The 26,064-nt window shown below is 51.3% G+C and overlaps 1 protein-coding gene across 12 annotated transcripts in view; it reads right to left on the bottom strand.

The window, feature by feature from the left end:
• Positions 1-26,064, bottom strand: part of AHCYL2 (adenosylhomocysteinase like 2) — a 144,290-nt gene that overhangs the window by 15,790 nt on the left and 102,436 nt on the right. For 2 of the 12 annotated variants that reach the window (XM_075599322.1, XM_075599325.1), the window contains exon 1: positions 5,804-5,950. The exons of 8 other annotated variants lie outside the window; for them this stretch is intronic. In XM_075599322.1, the coding sequence (XP_075455437.1) occupies positions 5,804-5,887 (84 nt within the window). In that variant the 5' untranslated portion in view covers positions 5,888-5,950. Of the gene's footprint in view, positions 1-5,803; positions 5,951-26,064 lie in introns of those variants that run through there. 2 more of the 12 variants (XM_075599323.1, XM_075599326.1) reach the window with 2 other exon arrangements.

Here is a 26,064-nt window from a genome sequence, read left to right as displayed (position 1 = left end):
CCCACACGGGAGACGTTCTTACACTGCACGGACCCAGCAGCACCCCCACCCGTAATCACACCGCTTACCCACACGGGAGACGCTCATACAATGCACGGACCCAGCAGCACCCCCACCCGTAAATACACCGCTTACCCACACGGGAGACGCTCATACAATGCACGGACCCAGCAGCACCCCCACCCGTAAACACACCGCTTACCCACACGGGAGACGTTCATACACTGCACGGACCCAGCAGCACCCCCACCCGTAAACACACCGCTTACCCACACGGGAGACGCTCATACACTGCACGGACCCAGCAGCACCCCCACCCGTAAATACACCGCTTACCCACACGGGAGACGTTCATACAATGCACAGACCCAGCAGCACCCCACCCGTAAACACACCGCTTACCCACACGGGAGACGCTCATACACTGCACGGACCCAGCAGCACCCCCACCCGTAAACACACCGCTTACCCACACGGGAGACGCTCATACACTGCACGGACCCAGCAGCACCCCCACCCGTAAACACACCGCTTACCCACACGGGAGACGCTCATACAATGCACGGACCCAGCAGCACCCCCACCCGTAAACACACCGCTTACCCACACGGGAGACACTCATACACTGCACGGACCCAGCAGCACCCCCACCCGTAAACACACCGCTTACCCACACGGGAGACGCTCATACAATGCACGGACCCAGCAGCACCCCCACCCGTAATCACACCGCTTACCCACACGGGAGACGCTCATACACTGCACGGACCCAGCAGCACCCCCACCCGTAAACACACCGCTTACCCACACGGGAGACGCTCATACACTGCACGGACCCAGCAGCACCCCCACCCGTAAACACACCGCTTACCCACACGGGAGACGTTCCTACACTGCACGGACCCAGCAGCACCCCCACCCGTAAACACACCGCTTACCCACACGGGAGACGCTCTTACACTGCACGGACCCAGCAGCACCCCCACCCGTAAACACACCGCTTACCCACACGGGAGACGCTCATACAATGCACGGACCCAGCAGCACCCCCACCCGTAAACACACCGCTTACCCACACGGGAGACGTTCATACACTGCACGGACCCAGCAGCACCCCCACCCGTAAACACACCGCTTACCCACACGGGAGACGCTCATACACTGCACGGACCCAGCAGCACCCCCACCCGTAAACACACCGCTTACCCACACGGGAGACGCTCATACACTGCACGGACCTAGCAGCACCCCCACCCGTAAATACACCGCTTACCCACACGGGAGACGTTCCTACACTGCACGGACCCAGCAGCACCCCCACCCGTAATCACACCGCTTACCCACACGGGAGACGCTCCTACACTGCACGGACCCAGCAGCACCCCCACCCGTAAACACACCGCTTACCCACACGGGAGACGCTCTTACACTGCACGGACCCAGCAGCACCCCACCCGTAAACACACCGCTTACCCACACGGGAGACGCTCATACACTGCACGGACCCAGCAGCACCCCCACCCGTAAACACACCGCTTACCCACACGGGAGACGCTCATACACTGCACGGACCCAGCAGCACCCCCACCCGTAAACACACCGCTTACCCACACGGGAGACGCTCATACAATGCACGGACCCAGCAGCACCCCCACCCGTAAACACACCGCTTACCCACACGGGAGACACTCATACACTGCACGGACCCAGCAGCACCCCCACCCGTAAACACACCGCTTACCCACACGGGAGACGTTCCTACACTGCACGGACCCAGCAGCACCCCCACCCGTAAACACACCGCTTACCCACACGGGAGACGCTCATACACTGCACGGACCCAGCAGCACCCCCACCCGTAAACACACCGCTTACCCACACGGGAGACGTTCCTACACTGCACGGACCCAGCAGCACCCCCACCCGTAAACACACCGCTTACCCACACGGGAGACGCTCTTACACTGCACGGACCCAGCAGCACCCCCACCCGTAAACACACCGCTTACCCACACGGGAGACGCTCATACAATGCACGGACCCAGCAGCACCCCCACCCGTAAACACACCGCTTACCCACACGGGAGACGTTCATACACTGCACGGACCCAGCAGCACCCCCACCCGTAAACACACCGCTTACCCACACGGGAGACGCTCATACACTGCACGGACCCAGCAGCACCCCCACCCGTAAACACACCGCTTACCCACACGGGAGACGCTCATACACTGCACGGACCTAGCAGCACCCCCACCCGTAAATACACCGCTTACCCACACGGGAGACGTTCCTACACTGCACGAACCCAGCAGCACCCCCACCCGTAATCACACCGCTTACCCACACGGGAGACGCTCCTACACTGCACGGACCCAGCAGCACCCCCACCCGTAAACACACCGCTTACCCACACGGGAGACGCTCATACACTGCACGGACCCAGCAGCACCCCCACCCGTAAACACACCGCTTACCCACACGGGAGACGTTCCTACACTGCACGGACCCAGCAGCACCCCCACCCGTAAACACACCGCTTACCCACACGGGAGACGCTCTTACACTGCACGGACCCAGCAGCACCCCCACCCGTAAACACACCGCTTACCCACACGGGAGACGCTCATACAATGCACGGACCCAGCAGCACCCCCACCCGTAAACACACCGCTTACCCACACGGGAGACGTTCATACACTGCACGGACCCAGCAGCACCCCCACCCGTAAACACACCGCTTACCCACACGGGAGACGCTCATACACTGCACAGACCCAGCAGCACCCCCACCCGTAAACACACCGCTTACCCACACGGGAGACGCTCATACACTGCACGGACCTAGCAGCACCCCCACCCGTAAATACACCGCTTACCCACACGGGAGACGTTCCTACACTGCACGGACCCAGCAGCACCCCCACCCGTAATCACACCGCTTACCCACACGGGAGACGCTCCTACACTGCACGGACCCAGCAGCACCCCCACCCGTAAACACACCGCTTACCCACACGGGAGACGCTCTTACACTGCACGGACCTAGCAGCACCCCCACCCGTAAACACACCGCTTACCCACACGGGAGACGTTCATACAATGCACGGACCCAGCAGCACCCCCACCCGTAAACACACCGCTTACTCACACGGGAGACGTTCATACAATGCACGGACCCAGCAGCACCCCCACCCGTAATCACACCGCTTACCCACACGGGAGACGTTCCTACACTGCACGGACCCAGCAGCACCCCCACCCGTAAATACACCGCTTACCCACACGGGAGACGTTCATACAATGCACGGACCCAGCAGCACCCCCACCCGTAAACACACCGCTTACCCACACGGGAGACGTTCATACACTGCACGGACCCAGCAGCACCCCCACCCGTAAACACACCGCTTACCCACACGGGAGACGCTCTTACACTGCACGGACCCAGCAGCACCCCCACCCGTAAATACACCGCTTACCCACACGGAGACGCTCATACACTGCACGGACCCAGCAGCACCCCCACCCGTAATCACACCGCTTACCCACACGGGAGACGCTCTTACAATGCACGGACCCAGCAGCACCCCACCCGTAATCACACCGCTTACCCACACGGGAGACGCTCATACAATGCACGGACCCAGCAGCACCCCCACCCGTAAACACACCGCTTACCCACACGGGAGACGCTCATACACTGCACGGACCCAGCAGCACCCCCACCCGTAATCACACCGCTTACCCACACGGGAGACGCTCATACACTGCACGGACCCAGCAGCACCCCCACCCGTAAACACACCGCTTACCCACACGGGAGACACTCATACAATGCACGGACCCAGCAGCACCCCCACCCGTAAACACACCGCCTACCCACACGGGAGACGCTCATACACTGCACGGACCCAGCAGCACCCCCACCCGTAAACACACCGCTTACCCACACGGGAGACGCTCATACACTGCACGGACCCAGCAGCACCCCCACCCGTAAACACACCGCTTACCCACACGGGAGACGCTCATACACTGCACGGACCCAGCAGCACCCCCACCCGTAAACACACCGCTTACCCACACGGGAGACGCTCATACAATGCACGGACCCAGCAGCACCCCCACCCGTAAACACACCGCTTACCCACACGGGAGACGCTCATACACTGCACAGACCCAGCAGCACCCCCACCCGTAAATACACCGCTTACCCACACGGAGACGCTCTTACACTGCACGGACCCAGCAGCACCCCCACCCGTAAACACACCGCTTACCCACACGGGAGACGCTCATACACTGCACGGACCCAGCAGCACCCCCACCCGTAAACACACCGCTTACCCACACGGGAGACGCTGATACACTGCACGGACCCAGCAGCACCCCCACCCGTAAACACACCGCTTACCCACACGGGAGACGTTCCTACACTGCACGGACCCAGCAGCACCCCCACCCGTAAACACACCGCTTACCCACACGGGAGACGCTCATACAATGCACGGACCCAGCAGCACCCCCACCCGTAAACACACCGCTTACCCACACGGGAGACGCTCATACACTGCACGGACCCAGCAGCACCCCCACCCGTAAACACACCGCTTACCCACACGGGAGGCGTTCATACAATGCACGGACCCAGCAGCACCCCCACCCGTAAACACACCGCTTACCCACACGGGAGACGCTCATACACTGCACGGACCCAGCAGCACCCCCACCCGTAAACACACCGCTTACCCACACGGGAGACGCTCATACACTGCACGGACCCAGCAGCACCCCCACCCGTAAACACACCGCTTACCCACACGGGAGACGCTCATACACTGCACGGACCCAGCAGCACCCCCACCCGTAAACACACCGCTTACCCACACGGGAGACGTTCCTACACTGCACGGACCCAGCAGCACCCCCACCCGTAAACACACCGCTTACCCACACGGGAGACACTCATACACTGCACGGACCTAGCAGCACCCCCACCCGTAAATACACCGCTTACCCACACGGGAGACGTTCCTACACTGCACGGACCCAGCAGCACCCCCACCCGTAAACACACCGCTTACCCACACGGGAGACGCTCATACACTGCACGGACCCAGCAGCACCCCCACCCGTAAACTCACCGCTTACCCACACGGGAGACGCTCATACAATGCACGGACCCAGCAGCACCCCCACCCGTAAACACACCGCTTACCCACACGGGAGACGCTCATACACTGCACGGACCCAGCAGCACCCCCACCCGTAAACACACCGCTTACCCACACGGGAGACGTTCATACACTGCACAGACCCAGCAGCACCCCCACCCGTAAACACACCGCTTACCCACACGGGAGACGCTCCTACACTGCACGGACCCAGCAGCACCCCACCCGTAAACACACCGCTTACCCACACGGGAGACGCTCTTACACTGCACGGACCCAGCAGCACCCCCACCCGTAAATACACCGCTTACCCACACGGGAGACGCTCTTACACTGCACGGACCCAGCAGCACCCCCACCCGTAAACACACCGCTTACCCACACGGGAGACGCTCATACACTGCACGGACCCAGCAGCACCCCCACCCGTAAACACACCGCTTACCCACACGGGAGACGCTCATACACTGCACGGACCCAGCAGCACCCCCACCCGTAAACACACCGCTTACCCACACGGGAGACGCTCTTACAATGCACGGACCCAGCAGCACCCCCACCTGTAAATACACCGCTTACCCACACGGGAGACGCTCTTACAATGCACGGACCCAGCCGTCCTCACCTGGGGTTTCCCGTCTGCGTCCCCGTTCATACTGTACTTCTTCCTGTTAGTCAGCATGCCGATGGCCCACCAGCCCTCAGACATCCCGCTGATAAGACATGGGTGCCGCTAGGTCAGGCTTTTATCCCCTCAGCCCTGCCAGCTCTGGTTCCAACCTGCTTGCCCGATGCTGGTTTAGTGAGGGCCGACCCCCCAAATTAACAAGGCGCTGCACATTTCATTGCTGCATGGCTCGTTTTAATAGCTCATTACACGGGCTGTGCTGACCTCGGAACGGTTTCTAACAGGGCCTATATAACCACCGCTTTATGTAAGGCGCACTCTCTGTAATTAACATGGCAAATTAGCATCATTTTAAGTGTTTTGCCCTCCCCCAGGCAATCCCTGTAAACCCCATTCCCACCGCCCTCTATGTTTGGGCCTACTGATTACACTATTAAGCCATTCTTACTTTAATTAAAGGTCAAATGACACGAGCAAGTAATGTTCAAAGCACATTTCTCCCATATCCCCCGGTGATGCCGAGCCTGAGTTAGAAGGGGAGATGTTGATGTTGTAATACTGGGTGCGGGTACTGTTAGAAGGGGAGATGTTGATGTTGTAATACTGGGTGCGGGTACTGTTAGAAGGGGAGATGTTGATGTTGTAATACTGGGTGCGGGTACTGTTAGAAGGGGAGATGTTGATGTTGTAATACTGGGTGCGGGTACTGTTAGAAGGGGAGATGTTGATGTTGTAATACTGGGTGCGGGTACTGTTAGAAGGGGAGATGTTGATGTTGTAATACTGGGTGCGGGTACTGTTAGAAGGGGAGATGTTGATGTTGTAATACTGGGTGCGGGTACTGTTAGAAGGGGAGATGTTGATGTTGTAATACTGGGTGCGGGTACTGTTAGAAGGGGAGATGTTGATGTTGTAATACTGGGTGCGGGTACTGTTAGAAGGGGAGATGTTGATGTTGTAATACTGGGTGCGGGTACTGTTAGAAGGGGAGATGTTGCCCATTTAAAAGACTTAATTTCTACATGTATACGATACGTATATTGTTACATTTCTAGCAGTAATACTGGGTGCGGGTACTGTTACTCTGTTACAGCTGTAGCAGTAATACTGGGTGCGGGTACTGTTACTCTGTTACAGCTCTAGCAGTAATACTGGGTGTGGGTACTGTTACTCTGTTACAGCTGTAGCAGTAATACTGGGTGCGGGTACTGTTACTCTGTTACAGCTGTAGCAGTAATACTGGGTGCGGGTACTGTTATTCTGTTACAGCTCTAGCAGTAATACTGGGTGTGGGTACTGTTACTCTGTTACAGCTGTAGCAGTAATACTGGGTGCGGGTACTGTTATTCTGTTACAGCTCTAGCAGTAATACTGGGTGCGGGTACTGTTACTCTGTTACAGCTGTAGCAGTAATACTGGGTGCGGGTACTGTTATTCTGTTACAGCTCTAGCAGTAATACTGGGTGCGGGTACTGTTACTCTGTTACAGCTCTAGCAGTAATACTGGGTGTGGGTACTGTTATTCTGTTACAGCTCTAGCAGTAATACTGGGTGCGGGTACTGTTACTCTGTTACAGCTCTAGCAGTAATACTGGGTGCGGGTACTGTTATTCTGTTACAGCTCTAGCAGTAATACTGGGTGCGGGTACTGTTACTCTGTTACAGCTCTAGCAGTAATACTGGGTGTGGGTACTGTTACTCTGTTACAGCTGTAGCAGTAATACTGGGTGCGGGTACTGTTATTCTGTTACAGCTCTAGCAGTAATACTGGGTGTGGGTACTGTTACTCTGTTACAGCTCTAGCAGTAATACTGGGTGCGGGTACTGTTATTCTGTTACAGCTCTAGCAGTAATACTGGGTGCGGGTACTGTTACTCTGTTACAGCTCTAGCAGTAATACTGGGTGTGGGTACTGTTACTCTGTTACAGCTGTAGCAGTAATACTGGGTGCGGGTACTGTTACTCTGTTACAGCTGTAGCAGTAATACTGGGTGCGGGTACTGTTACTCTGTTACAGCTCTAGCAGTAATACTGGGTGTGGGTACTGTTACTCTGTTACAGCTCTAGCAGTAATACTGGGTGTGGGTACTGTTATTCTGTTACAGCTCTAGCAGTAATACTGGGTGCGGGTACTGTTACTCTGTTACAGCTCTAGCAGTAATACTGGGTGCGGGTACTGTTATTCTGTTACAGCTCTAGCAGTAATACTGGGTGTGGGTACTGTTACTCTGTTACAGCTGTAGCAGTAATACTGGGTGCGGGTACTGTTACTCTGTTACAGCTCTAGCAGTAATACTGGGTGCGGGTACTGTTACTCTGTTACAGCTGTAGCAGTAATACTGGGTGCGGGTACTGTTACTCTGTTACAGCTCTAGCAGTAATACTGGGTGTGGGTACTGTTATTCTGTTACAGCTGTAGCAGTAATACTGGGTGCGGGTACTGTTATTCTGTTACAGCTCTAGCAGTAATACTGGGTGCGGGTACTGTTACTCTGTTACAGCTCTAGCAGTAATACTGGGTGCGGGTACTGTTATTCTGTTACAGCTCTAGCAGTAATACTGGGTGCGGGTACTGTTATTCTGTTACAGCTCTAGCAGTAATACTGGGTGTGGGTACTGTTACTCTGTTACAGCTGTAGCAGTAATACTGGGTGTGGGTACTGTTACTCTGTTACAGCTGTAGCAGTAATACTGGGTGCGGGTACTGTTATTCTGTTACAGCTCTAGCAGTAATACTGGGTGCGGGTACTGTTACTCTGTTACAGCTCTAGCAGTAATACTGGGTGCGGGTACTGTTACTCTGTTACAGCTCTAGCAGTAATACTGGGTGCGGGTACTGTTACTCTGTTACAGCTCTAGCAGTAATACTGGGTGCGGGTACTGTTACTCTGTTACAGCTCTAGTAGGATTCAAGGAGGAAGGCCTGCGCTCCCAAATGTAATGGGTTAAACACATTTGCGTTACACTTTGTTGCATGCCAACAAAATATCGGTGTTCAGTCAGACATAAGCTAACCGGTTCTAGAAGAAATACCCACGTGTGAAACACTATTCTAGCCAAACATTTCTGCGACGCGTCTCTGCCATGTGAGGTCTGCGGGACGTTTGGTGGAATCTCTTACATGTAAAGTACAAAAAGCAATGTAGTGGAAGCACTTAAGGCATGTTACACCGTGTATAATATTGGTCATGGTTATGTCATGTCAGAAAGCTAGCTAAACCGTGAAAAAGTACAATGGCCAGTGCAACATAGCTACTGTAGCATGCAACACGTGCCGATTCGGTAGGGACCAGGTCTTCTAGAAAGGGAGAGTTATTTGGGGAGAGATGTAGGGTAATCTTTTGGAAGATTCCCAAGAGCAGCCATCATTTAAAGTGGCAATCCCCTCCGTTTGGGAATAAATAGCACTCTTCTTGGGGCACTGATTTAAGCGATCCGATACTATAGTTCTGGATGAAGTACGCATGATTTCAAAAGATGGCCAAGAACAAATTCTAAAATGGCCGCTGGGCCTCTTCCTGCCTCTAAGCCTTTTAGGAGAGTGTTACTGATTGGCTCAGTGCCAGTTACCTGTGTGCACCCATGTTACGCTGGCAAAAATGCTGCTTTACCTGCATCCATCTCCTAAAATAAGCATGCTGGACCTTCTGGTACTCGGAGATTTGCAGCGAGTGGGCCTTCTGGCTTTCGGAGACTTGCAGCGAGTGGGCCTTCTGGCCCTCGGAGACAGGGCCGTCTGGGCCGTCTGGGCCTTCTGGCCCTCGGAGACCTGCAGCGAGTGGGCCTTCTGGCCCTCGGAGACTTGCAGCGAGTGGGCCTTCTGGCCCTCGGAGACTTGCAGCGAGTGGGCCTTCTGGCCCTCGGAGACTTGCAGCGAGTGGGCCTTCTGGCCCTCGAAGACTTGCAGCGAGTGGGCCTTCTGGCCCTCGGAGACTTGCAGCGAGTGGGCCTTCTGGCCCTCGGTGACAGGGCCGACTGGGCCTTCTGGCCCACGGAGACTTGCAGCGAGTGGGCCTTCTGGCCCTCGGAGACAGGGCCGACTGGGCCTTCTGGCCCTCGGAGACTTGCAGCGAGTGGGCCTTCTGGCCCTCGGAGACTTGCAGCGAGTGGGCCTTCTGGCCCTCGGAGACTTGCAGCGAGTGGGCCTTCTGGCCCTCGGAGACAGGGCCGAGTGGGCCTTCTGGCCCTCGGAGACAGGGCCGAGTGGGCCTTCTGGCCCTCGGAGACAGGGCCGAGTGGGCCTTCTGGCCCTCGGAGACAGGGCCGAGTGGGCCTTCTGGCCCTAGGTGGGGGACAGAGATGAATAGGTATTTTGCTCCCAGGGACAGGTGTGAGTAGGCGTTTGGCCCTCGGGGGGGGGGGGGGGGGGTGTAGCAGGCAGGTGTGAGGGGATGTTTTGTGTGAGGGGGTCATTCCAAAGTGCGGAACAACCGTTTCAGGCAAGGAGAACCCTGCGTGTGCAGCAAACAAAACAGACGAAACTTCCTCCAAAGTGCCGGTCTCCTCTCAGACAGAGACACACAAAGTGCCGGTCTCCTCACAGACAGAGACACAAAGTGCCGGTCTCCTCACAGACAGAGACACAAAGTGCCGGTCTCCTCACAGACAGAGACACAAAGTGCCGGTCTCCTCACAGACAGAGACACAAAGTGCCGGTCTCCTCACAGACAGCGAGACACAAAGTGCCGGTCTCCTCACAGACAGAGACACAAAGTGCCGGTCTCCTCACAGACAGAGAGACACAAAGTGCCGGTCTCCTCACAGACAGAGACACAAAGTGCCGGTCTCCTCACAGACAGAGAGACACAAAATGCCGGTCTCCTCACAGACAGAGAGACACAAAGTGCCGGTCTCCTCACAGACAGAGACACAAAGTGCCGGTCTCCTCACAGACAGAGACACAAAGTGCCGGTCTCCTCACAGACAGAGAGACACAAAGTGCCGGTCTCCTCACAGACAGAGACACAAAGTGCCGGTCTCCTCACAGAAAGAGACACAAAGTGCCGGTCTCCTCACAGACAGAGAGACACAAAGTGCCGGTCTCCTCACAGACAGAGACACAAAGTGCCGGTCTCCTCACAGACAGAGGCACAAAGTGCCGGTCTCCTCACAGACAGAGAGACACAAAGTGCCGGTCTCCTCACAGACAGATATACAAAGTGCCGGTCTCCTCACAGACAGAGAGACACAAAGTGCCGGTCTCCTCACAGACTGAGACACAAAGTGCCGGTCTCCTCACAGACAGAGAGACACAAAGTGCCGGTCTCCTCACAGACAGATATACAAAGTGCCGGTCTCCTCACAGACAGAGACACAAAGTGCCAGTCTCCTCACAGACAGAGACACAAAGTGCCGGTCTCCTCACAGAGACACAAAGTGCCGGTCTCCTCACAGACAGAGAGACACAAAGTGCCGGTCTCCTCACAGACAGAGACACAAAGTGCCGGTCTCCTCACAGACAGCGAGACACAAAGTGCCGGTCTCCTCACAGACAGAGACACAAAGTGCCGGTCTCCTCACAGACAGAGAGACACAAAGTGCCGGTCTCCTCACAGACAGAGACACAAAGTGCCGGTCTCCTCACAGACAGAGAGACACAAAGTGCCGGTCTCCTCACAGACAGATATACAAAGTGCCGGTCTCCTCACAGACAGAGATACAAACCAGATCTTTACGCACAAGTTCAGAATGAACTTCTCCATTTAATGTGACAGCCAATAACAGTGGAGGGACGGAGTTTCAGGTCCCATGTGGATCCTTCATCAGGTCTTAGAGGAGACCTGCACTTTGCTTTCACATCTTTTTAGTCAAACAATTTCTTCAAAGTGCTTTTTCTTAATGGGAAATAGGTACTTGAAACTTTTTGAACACCAAGTAAAACTGCCTCATTAATACCGAGCCTAAATGGATTATTCCCCAGCACGATCACCAACACCCAGGCAACTAATTTCACCGCGCTCATTTAATTACCAGTAATTGGCGATATTTACTATGTTCTCCTACCCACAACTAAGGCTGTCATGCAGATTAGAGTCTAAACATACGGGCAGCATTTCACCCCTGAGGTGGCTGCATGAATGTCAAACAACTGTACAATGCTTTGCCCATTATATGGGTGATCTACAGGTCAGCTACGGCTGACCTTTATAGGACCCTGACTGAGGCCAAGAACAGGCGTTTCTAACACCGCTCTGCAGAACACGCAGACCCGAACATGTCGCAGCCTTATCGGGTTTACAGTCTCATGTCTGGTAGATGGATATTTAATAAATGCATGCTCCATTTCCATGTCCTGGGTACAAATAATTAATGACAGATAGTTCCAAGGCCCGGACACAGGGATTTTACAGAGTCCACATGCTTTAAAGACATTGATCCCAGTACCACCTTCCACCGAATTCAATATGTACAGGCCCAGGTCACAGGGACGGGTTAAGGCAGACCTGGTTAGGCCACCATTCCCAAGTATGAATGTACGTAGAATACCAGCGTCCCAATGACTGGGCACTATTTATCAGTCAGTACGGTGCAGACACCCGAACAGACGATCTCCTATAGATACATACGCGCATAGCGTTCAACATGTTCAATTAAAACAAAAGCTGAACTAATTTAAAGCGATACCTTCTTATGTGAAGGATTAGATGACCCCCCCCCCCTCACTGTTTTGAGAGCTTTTGATGGCAAGTAACTTGTTCGTTTAGTTGTATGATGTGGAAACTTCCATAAAAGTGTCAAAGCCCCCTTTTAAAGATTTAGGTCAAAACTTCTGGTCTCTGAAGTGGGATCTGCCGCTTGAAAGCGGATGCCAGGTCTGTGCAGACTGGAGCTACTTCACCTCCCTGTGCTACTGGTGATTAATACTAAGCCTCCCGGGGCAGAGCGCCAGCATTGTTTAACAGCGAAACCTATCCTTCAGATACAGAACGCATGACATAATCCCGCACCCCCACCCCCCGGCGTTTCGTGCGTATGACCACCACGTCGCTAAGGGGTCCGCACGACATTTTACCTGGCTGATCTGTCACCTGAAACTTTATCTAAAAGATTTCAAATGTTCCCCAGCGTTCACCAGCAGCGATTTAATCCTGCCGAGCAATAAATCAATACAGCTAATGCAGGCGGTGTGTGTGTGTGTGTGTGTGTGTGTGTGTGTGTGTGTGTGTGTGTGTGTAATATAATATCATTTCCACACCTTCTGCACAAGGTGCTGCAGGGTGTACAAGATAAACGGCACAATCTGTACCATCGCACCCATGTGCGTGGGGTCACCCTGTGAGGCCGGGGGTCACCCTGCGAGGCCGGGGGTCACCCTGCGAGGCCGGGGGTCACCCTGCGAGGCCGGGGGCAGGAGCTTTGCACCGAGCACTGAAACACTCAATCCCATTAACCGTGGGCTGGCCAACTCCAGTCAGTGGCCACCAACAGGCCAGGTTTTCAGGATCTCTCTGCTTCAGCACACGTGGCTCAATCAGTGGCGCAGTCTAAGACTGAGCCACCTGTGCTGAAGCGGAGATGGGTACCACGTCTTGTACAGCGAGTCATTATTCACTGGTACACCAAGAGATGGGCATCAAACCGAACGAGACTGAGCAGGGTCACAGGCAGGCCAGTATAACAAGGTCTCTGATTAAAAGCTACATGTGAAACCATAAATAATGCAACACACACACGCACGCCACACACGCACGCCGCGCACACACACACGCACACACACACACACACGCCAGGGGGCTTCTCCAAAAATAATGGACACAATGGTGAAAGATGCGAGGTGCTCGAGACACACACACACACAAAAACACACACCTCCATGCTGTTTCCTCTTCTCCTGGGCCCCACCCCCAGGCTTTCGACAGCCCCTGATTGGCTGCATTACCCAGCAGCAGCCGCCAATGAGGATGGAGGAAGTTGCTCAGCTCCCCAGGGGCCGTTCTATACTGTGTGCGCGTGCATGTGCAAACACGCGCGCACCTGCCGCATGCTTTTCATGTGTATACTGTGAGTGAAGGTACTGTGTGTGTGTGTATGTGTGTGTGTGTATGTGTGTATGTGTATGTGTATGTGTGTGTGTGTGTGTATGTGTGTGTATATGTGTGTATATGTATGTGTGTGTGTGTATATGTGTGTATGTGTGTGTGTGTATATGTGTGCGTGTGTGTGTGTGTATATGTGTGCGTGTGTGTGCGTGTGCGTGTGCGTGTGCGTGTGCGTGTGCGTGTGCGTGTGCGTATGTGTGCGTATGTGTGCGTATGTGTGCGTATGTGTGCATATGTGTGTATATGTGTGCATATGTGTGTATATGTGTGTATATGTGTGTATATGTGTGTATATGTGTGCGTGTGTGCGTGCGTGCGTGTGTAGAGATTGTGAATTATGTATTAAATATTTTTAAAATAATTTTTTTTAAATAAAAATCACACACACACACACACACACACACACACACACACACACACACACACACACACACACACACACACACACACAGTCCGCTCCAAGCTCCCTGCCGTGTGCGCGCCCCTATTATAGAATGGCTGGCTATCCTCAGCCAAATAAAACTTCCATGCGCACGGTGTAGCGCCCCCCCCCCCCCGCACTATAGAACCAGCCTAACAGCCCCCGCGCTCTCCCTGCTCAGGGAAATCCCGCTGCCCCCCAAGCCGGTCAGGTCACCGAATCCAGAGAGGTCATACCGGTGTGTGTATATACACATACACGCCCAGAGAGGTAATACCGGTGTGTATATACACATACACGCCCAGAGAGGTAATACCGGTGTGTGTATATACACATACACGCCCAGAGAGGTAATACCGGTGTGTATATACACATACACGCCCAGAGAGGTAATACCGGTGTGTGTGTATATACACATACACGCCCAGAGAGGTAATACCGGTGTGTGTGTATATACATACACGCCCAGAGAGGTAATACCGGTGTGTGTATATACACATACACGCCCAGAGAGGTAATACCGGTGTGTATATACACATACACGCCCAGAGAGGTAATACCGGTGTGTATATACACATACACGCCCAGAGAGGCAATACCGGTGTGTGTATATACACATACACGCCCAGAGAGGTAATACCGGTGTGTGTGTATACACACATACACGCCCAGAGAGGTAATACCGGTGTGTGTGTATATACACATACACGCCCAGAGAGGTAATACCGGTGTGTGTGTATATACACATACACGCCCAGAGAGGTAATACCGGTGTGTATATACACATACACGCCCAGAGAGGTAATACCGGTGTGTGTATATACACATACACGCCCAGAGAGGTAATACCGGTGTGTATATACACACACGCCCAGAGAGGTAATACCGGTGTGTGTATATACACATACACGCCCAGAGAGGTAATACCGGTGTGTGTGTATACACATACACGCCCAGAGAGGTAATACCGGTGCGTATATACACATACACGCCCAGAGAGGTAATACCGGTGTGTATATACACATACACGCCCAGAGAGGTAATACCGGTGTGTGTATATACACATACACGCCAGAGAGGTAATACCGGTGTGTGTATATACACATACACGCCCAGAGAGGTAATACCGGTGTGTGTGTATATACACATACACGCCCAGAGAGGTAATACCGGTGTGTGTGTATATACATACACGCCCAGAGAGGTAATACCGGTGTGTGTGTATACACACATACACGCCCAGAGAGGTAATACCGGTGTGTGTGTATACACACATACACGCCCAGAGAGGTAATACCGGTGTGTGTGTATATACACATACACGCCCAGAGAGGTAATACCGGTGTGTATATACACATACACGCCCAGAGAGGTAATACCGGTGTGTGTATATACACATACACGCCCAGAGAGGTAATACCGGTGTGTATATACACATACACGCCCAGAGAGGTAATACCGGTGTGTGTATATACACATACACGCCCAGAGAGGTAATACCGGTGTGTGTGTATACACATACACGCCCAGAGAGGTAATACCGGTGCGTATATACACATACACGCCCAGAGAGGTAATACCGGTGTGTGTATATACACATACACGCCCAGAGAGGTAATACCGGTGTGTGTATACACATACACGCCCAGAGAGGTAATACCGGTGTGTGTATATACACATACACGCCCAGAGAGGTAATACCGGTGTGTGTATACACATACACGCCCAGAGAGGTAATACCGGTGTGTATATACACATACACGCCCAGAGAGGTAATACCGGTGTGTGTATATACACATACACGCCCAGAGAGGTAATACCGGTGTGTGTGTATACACATACACGCCCAGAGAGGTAATACTGGTGTGTATACACACACGCCCAGAGAGGTAATACCGGTGTGTATATACACATACACGCCCAGAGAGGTAATACCGGTGTGTGTATATACACATACACGCCCAGAGAGGTAATACCGGTGTGTGTATATACACATACACGCCCAGAGAGGTAATACCGGTGTGTATACACACATACATGCCCAGAGAGGTAATACCGGTGTGTATATACACACACATGCCCAGAGAGGTAATACCGGTGTGTATATACACATACACGCCCAGAGAGGTAATACCGGTGTGTATACACACATACATGCCCAGAGAGGTAATACCGGTGTGTATACACACATACATGCCCAGAGAGGTAATACCGGTGTGTATATACACATACACGCCCAGAGAGGTAATACCGGTGTGTATATACACACACATGCCCAGAGAGGTAATACCGGTGTGTATATACACATACACGCCCAGAGAGGTAATACCGGTGTGTGTATATACACATACACGCCCAGAGAGGTAATACCGGTGTGTGTATATACACATACACGCCCAGAGAGGTAATACCGGTGTGTGTATATACACATACACGCCCAGAGAGGTAATACCGGTGTGTATGTATACACATACACGCCCAGAGAGGTAATACCGGTGTGTGTATATACACATACACGCCCAGAGAGGTAATACCGGTGTGTATACACACATACACGCCAGAGAGGTAATACCGGTGTGTATATACACATACACGCCCAGAGGTAATACCGGTGTGTGTATACACATACACGCCAGAGAGGTAATACTGGTGTGTATACACACATACACGCCCAGAGAGGTAATACCGGTGTGTGTATATACACATACACGCCCAGAGAGGTAATACCGGTGTGTGTATATACACATACACGCCCAGAGAGGTAATACCGGTGTGTGTATATACACATACACGCCCAGAGGTAATACCGGTGTGTATATACACATACACGCCCAGAGAGGTAATACCGGTGTGTGTATACACACACGCCCAGAGAGGTAATTCCGGTGTGTGTATACACATACACGCCCAGAGAGGTAATACCGGTGTGTGTATATACACATACACGCCCAGAGAGGTAATACCGGTGTGTGTATATACACATACACGCCCAGAGAGGTAATACCGGTGTGTGTATATACACATACACGCCCAGAGAGGTAATACCGGTGCGTATATACACATACACGCCCAGAGAGGTAATACCGGTGTGTGTATATACACATACACGCCAAGAGAGGTAATACCGGTGTGTGTATATACACATACACGCCCAGAGAGGTAATACCGGTGCGTATATACACACACGCCCAGAGAGGTAATACCGGTGTGTGTATATACACATACACGCCCAGAGAGGTAATACCGGTGCGTATATACACATACACGCCCAGAGAGGTAATACCGGTGTGTGTATATACACATACACGCCCAGAGAGGTAATACCGGTGTGTGTATATACACATACACGCCCAGAGAGGCAATACCGGTGTGTATATACACACACATGCCCAGAGAGGTAATACCGGTGTGTGTATATACATACACGCCCAGAGAGGTAATACCGGTGTGTGTATACACATACACGCCCAGAGAGGTAATACCGGTGTGTGTATACACACATACATGCCCAGAGAGGTAATACCGGTGTGTATATACACACACATGCCCAGAGAGGTAATACCGGTGTGTATATACACACACATGCCCAGAGAGGTAATACCGGTGTGTATATACACATACACGCCCAGAGAGGTAATACCGGTGTGTATATACACACACATGCCCAGAGAGGTAATACCGGTGTGTGTGTATATACACACACATGCCCAGAGAGGTAATACCGGTGTGTATATACACACACATGCCCAGAGAGGTAATACCGGTGTGTGTGTATATACACATACACGCCCAGAGAGGTAATACCGGTGTGTGTATACACATACACGCCCAGAGAGGTAATACTGGTGTGTATATACACATACACGCCCAGAGAGGTAATACCGGTGTGTGTATACACACACGCCCAGAGAGGTAATTCCGGTGTGTGTATACACATACACGCCCAGAGGTAATACTGGTGTGTGTATATACACATACACGCCCAGAGAGGTAATACCGGTGTGTGTATATACACATACACGCCCAGAGAGGTAATACCGGTGTGTGTGTATATACACATACACGCCCAGAGAGGTAATACCGGTGTGTGTATATACACATACACGCCCAGAGAGGTAATACCGGTGTGTGTATATACACATACACGCCCAGAGAGGTAATACCGGTGCGTATATACACATACACGCCCAGAGAGGTAATACCGGTGTGTGTATATACACATACACGCCCAGAGAGGTAATACCGGTGTGTGTGTATATACACATACACGCCCAGAGAGGCAATACCGGTGTGTGTATATACACATACACGCCCAGAGAGGTAATACCGGTGTGTGTGTATATACACATACACGCCCAGAGAGGTAATACCGGTGTGTGTATACACATACACGCCCAGAGAGGCAATACCGGTGTGTGTATATACACATACACGCCCAGAGAGGTAATACCGGTGTGTATATACACATACACGCCCAGAGAGGCAATACCGGTGTGTGTATATACACATACACGCCCAGAGAGGTAATACCGGTGTGTGTGTATATACACATACACGCCCAGAGAGGCAATACCGGTGTGTGTATATACACATACACGCCCAGAGAGGTAATACCGGTGTGTGTGTATATACACATACACGCCCAGAGAGGTAATACCGGTGTGTGTGTATATACACATACACGCCCAGAGAGGTAATACCGGTGTGTGTGTATATACATACACGCCCAGAGAGGTAATACCGGTGTGTGTGTATACACACATACACGCCCAGAGAGGTAATACCGGTGTGTGTGTATACACACATACACGCCCAGAGAGGCAATACCGGTGTGTGTGTATATACACATACACGCCCAGAGAGGTAATACCGGTGTGTATATACACATACACGCCCAGAGAGGTAATACCGGTGTGTGTATATACACATACACGCCCAGAGAGGTAATACCGGTGTGTATATACACACACGCCCAGAGAGGTAATACCGGTGTGTGTATATACACATACACGCCCAGAGAGGTAATACCGGTGTGTGTGTATACACATACACGCCCAGAGAGGTAATACCGGTGCGTATATACACATACACGCCCAGAGAGGTAATACCGGTGTGTGTATATACACATACACGCCCAGAGAGGTAATACCGGTGTGTGTATACACATACACGCCCAGAGAGGTAATACCGGTGTGTGTATATACACATACACGCCCAGAGAGGTAATACCGGTGTGTGTATACACATACACGCCCAGAGAGGTAATACCGGTGTGTATATACACATACACGCCCAGAGAGGTAATACCGGTGTGTGTATATACACATACACGCCCAGAGAGGTAATACCGGTGTGTGTGTATACACATACACGCCCAGAGAGGTAATACTGGTGTGTATACACACACGCCCAGAGAGGTAATACCGGTGTGTATATACACATACACGCCCAGAGAGGTAATACCGGTGTGTGTATATACACATACACGCCCAGAGAGGTAATACCGGTGTGTGTATATACACATACACGCCCAGAGAGGTAATACCGGTGTGTATACACACATACATGCCCAGAGAGGTAATACCGGTGTGTATATACACACACATGCCCAGAGAGGTAATACCGGTGTGTATATACACATACACGCCCAGAGAGGTAATACCGGTGTGTATACACACATACATGCCCAGAGAGGTAATACCGGTGTGTATACACACATACACGCCCAGAGAGGTAATACCGGTGTGTGTGTATATACACATACACGCCCAGAGAGGTAATACCGGTGTGTATATACACATACACGCCCAGAGAGGTAATACCGGTGTGTGTATATACACATACACGCCCAGAGAGGTAATACCGGTGTGTATATACACACACGCCCAGAGAGGTAATACCGGTGTGTGTATATACACATACACGCCCAGAGAGGTAATACCGGTGTGTGTGTATACACATACACGCCCAGAGAGGTAATACCGGTGCGTATATACACATACACGCCCAGAGAGGTAATACCGGTGCGTATATACACATACACGCCCAGAGAGGTAATACCGGTGTGTGTATATACACATACACGCCCAGAGAGGTAATACCGGTGTGTGTATACACATACACGCCCAGAGAGGTAATACCGGTGTGTGTATATACACATACACGCCCAGAGAGGTAATACCGGTGTGTGTATACACATACACGCCCAGAGAGGTAATACCGGTGTGTATATACACATACACGCCCAGAGAGGTAATACCGGTGTGTGTATATACACATACACGCCCAGAGAGGTAATACCGGTGTGTGTGTATACACATACACGCCCAGAGAGGTAATACTGGTGTGTATACACACACGCCCAGAGAGGTAATACCGGTGTGTATATACACATACACGCCCAGAGAGGTAATACCGGTGTGTGTATATACACATACACGCCCAGAGAGGTAATACCGGTGTGTGTATATACACATACACGCCCAGAGAGGTAATACCGGTGTGTATACACACATACATGCCCAGAGAGGTAATACCGGTGTGTATATACACACACATGCCCAGAGAGGTAATACCGGTGTGTATATACACATACACGCCCAGAGAGGTAATACCGGTGTGTATACACACATACATGCCCAGAGAGGTAATACCGGTGTGTATACACACATACATGCCCAGAGAGGTAATACCGGTGTGTATATACACATACACGCCCAGAGAGGTAATACCGGTGTGTATATACACACACATGCCCAGAGAGGTAATACCGGTGTGTGTGTATATACACATACACGCCCAGAGAGGTAATACCGGTGTGTATATACACATACACGCCCAGAGAGGTAATACCGGTGTGTGTATATACACATACACGCCCAGAGAGGTAATACCGGTGTGTGTATATACACATACACGCCCAGAGAGGTAATACCGGTGTGTGTATATACACATACACGCCCAGAGAGGTAATACCGGTGTGTGTATATACACATACACGCCCAGAGAGGTAATACCGGTGTGTGTATATACACATACACGCCCAGAGAGGTAATACCGGTGTGTATGTATACACATACACGCCCAGAGAGGTAATACCGGTGTGTGTATATACACATACACGCCCAGAGAGGTAATACCGGTGTGTATACACACATACACGCCAGAGAGGTAAAACCGGTGTGTATATACACATACACGCCCAGAGGTAATACCGGTGTGTGTATACACATACACGCCAGAGAGGTAATACTGGTGTGTATACACACATACACGCCCAGAGAGGTAATACCGGTGTGTGTATATACACATACACGCCCAGAGAGGTAATACCGGTGTGTGTATATACACATACACGCCCAGAGAGGTAATACCGGTGTGTGTATATACACATACACGCCCAGAGAGGTAATACTGGTGTGTATATACACATACACGCCCAGAGAGGTAATACCGGTGTGTATATACACATACACGCCCAGAGAGGTAATACCGGTGTGTGTATATACACATACACGCCCAGAGAGGTAATACCGGTGTGTATATACACACACGCCCAGAGAGGTAATACCGGTGTGTGTATATACACATACACGCCCAGAGAGGTAATACCGGTGTGTGTGTATACACATACACGCCCAGAGAGGTAATACCGGTGCGTATATACACATACACGCCCAGAGAGGTAATACCGGTGTGTGTATATACACATACACGCCCAGAGAGGTAATACCGGTGTGTGTATACACATACACGCCCAGAGAGGTAATACCGGTGTGTGTATATACACATACACGCCCAGAGAGGTAATACCGGTGTGTGTATACACATACACGCCCAGAGAGGTAATACCGGTGTGTATATACACATACACGCCCAGAGAGGTAATACCGGTGTGTGTATATACACATACACGCCCAGAGAGGTAATACCGGTGTGTGTGTATACACATACACGCCCAGAGAGGTAATACTGGTGTGTATACACACACGCCCAGAGAGGTAATACCGGTGTGTATATACACATACACGCCCAGAGAGGTAATACCGGTGTGTGTATATACACATACACGCCCAGAGAGGTAATACCGGTGTGTGTATATACACATACACGCCCAGAGAGGTAATACCGGTGTGTATACACACATACATGCCCAGAGAGGTAATACCGGTGTGTATATACACACACATGCCCAGAGAGGTAATACCGGTGTGTATATACACACGCCCAGAGAGGTAATACCGGTGTGTATACACACATACATGCCCAGAGAGGTAATACCGGTGTGTATACACACATACATGCCCAGAGAGGTAATACCGGTGTGTATATACACATACACGCCCAGAGAGGTAATACCGGTGTGTATATACACACACATGCCCAGAGAGGTAATACCGGTGTGTGTATATACACATACACGCCCAGAGAGGTAATACCGGTGTGTATATACACATACACGCCCAGAGAGGTAATACCGTTGTGTGTATATACACATACACGCCCAGAGAGGTAATACCGGTGTGTGTATATACACATACACGCCCAGAGAGGTAATACCGGTGTGTGTATATACACATACACGCCCAGAGAGGTAATACCGGTGTGTGTATATACACATACACGCCCAGAGAGGTAATACCGGTGTGTGTATATACACATACACGCCCAGAGAGGTAATACCGGTGTGTATGTATACACATACACGCCCAGAGAGGTAATACCGGTGTGTGTATATACACATACACGCCCAGAGAGGTAATACCGGTGTGTATACACACATACACGCCAGAGAGGTAAAACCGGTGTGTATATACACATACACGCCCAGAGGTAATACCGGTGTGTGTATACACATACACGCCAGAGAGGTAATACTGGTGTGTATACACACATACACGCCCAGAGAGGTAATACCGGTGTGTGTATATACACATACACGCCCAGAGAGGTAATACCGGTGTGTGTATATACACATACACGCCCAGAGAGGTAATACCGGTGTGTGTATATACACATACACGCCCAGAGAGGTAATACTGGTGTGTGTATACACATACACGCCCAGAGGTAATACCGGTGTGTATATACACATACACGCCCAGAGAGGTAATACCGGTGTGTGTATACACACACGCCCAGAGAGGTAATTCCGGTGTGTGTATACACATACACGCCCAGAGAGGTAATACCGGTGTGTGTATATACACATACACGCCCAGAGAGGTAATACCGGTGTGTGTATATACACATACACGCCCAGAGAGGTAATACCGGTGTGTGTATATACACATACACGCCCAGAGAGGTAATACCGGTGCGTATATACACATACACGCCCAGAGAGGTAATACCGGTGTGTGTATATACACATACACGCCCAGAGAGGTAATACCGGTGCGTATATACACATACACGCCCAGAGAGGTAATACCGGTGTGTGTATATACACATACACGCCCAGAGAGGTAATACCGGTGCGTATATACACATACACGCCCAGAGAGGTAATACCGGTGTGTGTATATACACATACACGCCCAGAGAGGTAATACCGGTGTGTGTATATACACATACACGCCCAGAGAGGCAATACCGGTGTGTATATACACACACATGCCCAGAGAGGTAATACCGGTGTGTGTATATACATACACGCCCAGAGAGGTAATACCGGTGTGTGTATACACATACACGCCCAGAGAGGTAATACCGGTGTGTATACACACATACATGCCCAGAGAGGTAATACCGGTGTGTATATACACACACATGCCCAGAGAGGTAATACCGGTGTGTATATACACACACATGCCCAGAGAGGTAATACCGGTGTGTATATACACATACACGCCCAGAGAGGTAATACCGGTGTGTATATACACACACATGCCCAGAGAGGTAATACCGGTGTGTGTGTATATACACACACATGCCCAGAGAGGTAATACCGGTGTGTATATACACACACATGCCCAGAGAGGTAATACCGGTGTGTGTGTATATACACATACACGCCCAGAGAGGTAATACCGGTGTGTGTATACACATACACGCCCAGAGAGGTAATACTGGTGTGTATATACACATACACGCCCAGAGAGGTAATACCGGTGTGTGTATACACACACGCCCAGAGAGGTAATTCCGGTGTGTGTATACACATACACGCCCAGAGGTAATACCGGTGTGTGTATATACACATACACGCCCAGAGAGGTAATACCGGTGTGTGTATATACACATACACGCCCAGAGAGGTAATACCGGTGTGTGTGTATATACACATACACGCCCAGAGAGGTAATACCGGTGTGTGTATATACACATACACGCCCAGAGAGGTAATACCGGTGTGTGTATATACACATACACGCCCAGAGAGGTAATACCGGTGCGTATATACACATACACGCCCAGAGAGGTAATACCGGTGCGTATATACACATACACGCCCAGAGAGGTAATACCGGTGTGTGTATATACACATACACGCCCAGAGAGGTAATACCGGTGCGTATATACACATACACGCCCAGAGAGGTAATACCGGTGCGTATATACACATACACGCCCAGAGAGGTAATACCGGTGTGTGTATATACACATACACGCCCAGAGAGGTAATACCGGTGTGTGTGTATACACATACACGCCCAGAGAGGTAATACCGGTGTGTGTATATACACATACACGCCCAGAGAGGTAATACCGGTGTGTATATACACATACACGCCCAGAGAGGTAATACCGGTTTGTATACACACATACACGCCAGAGAGGTAATACCGGTGTGTATATACACATACACGCCCAGAGGTAATACCGGTGTGTGTATACACATACACGCCAGAGAGGTAATACTGGTGTGTATACACACATACACGCCCAGAGAGGTAATACCGGTGTGTGTATATACACATACACGCCCAGAGAGGTAATACCGGTGTGTGTATATACACATACACGCCCAGAGAGGTAATACCGGTGTGTGTGTATACACATACACGCCCAGAGAGGTAATACTGGTGTGTGTATACACATACACGCCCAGAGGTAATACCGGTGTGTATATACACATACACGCTCAGAGAGGTAATACCGGTGTGTGTATACACACACGCCCAGAGAGGTAATACCGGTGTGTGTGTATACACATACACGCCCAGAGAGGTAATACCGGTGTGTGTATATACACATACACGCCCAGAGAGGTAATACCGGTGTGTGTATATACACATACACGCCCAGAGAGGTAATACCGGTGTGTGTATATACACATACACGCCCAGAGAGGTAATACCGGTGCGTATATACACATACACGCCCAGAGAGGTAATACCGGTGTGTGTATATACACATACACGCCCAGAGAGGTAATACCGGTGTGTGTATATACACATACACGCCCAGAGAGGTAATACCGGTGCGTATATACACATACACGCCCAGAGAGGTAATACCGGTGTGTGTATATACACATACACGCCCAGAGAGGTAATACCGGTGTGTGTATATACACATACACGCCCAGAGAGGTAATACCGGTGTGTGTATATACACATACACGCCCAGAGAGGTAATACTGGTGTGTGTATACACATACACGCCCAGAGGTAATACCGGTGTGTGTATATACACATACACGCCCAGAGGTAATACCGGTGTGTGTATATACACATACACGCCCAGAGGTAATACCGGTGTGTGTATATACACATACACGCCCAGAGAGGTAATACCGGTGTGTGTATATACACATACACGCCCAGAGAGGTAATACTGGTGTGTGTATACAC

The sequence above is a fragment of the Ascaphus truei genome, chromosome 5 (genome assembly GCF_040206685.1).
Source record: "Ascaphus truei isolate aAscTru1 chromosome 5, aAscTru1.hap1, whole genome shotgun sequence".
Taxonomy (NCBI): domain Eukaryota; kingdom Metazoa; phylum Chordata; class Amphibia; order Anura; family Ascaphidae; genus Ascaphus; species Ascaphus truei.
Note: the sequence above shows the minus strand (reverse complement) of the source record. Positions and strands in the feature narration are given on the sequence as shown.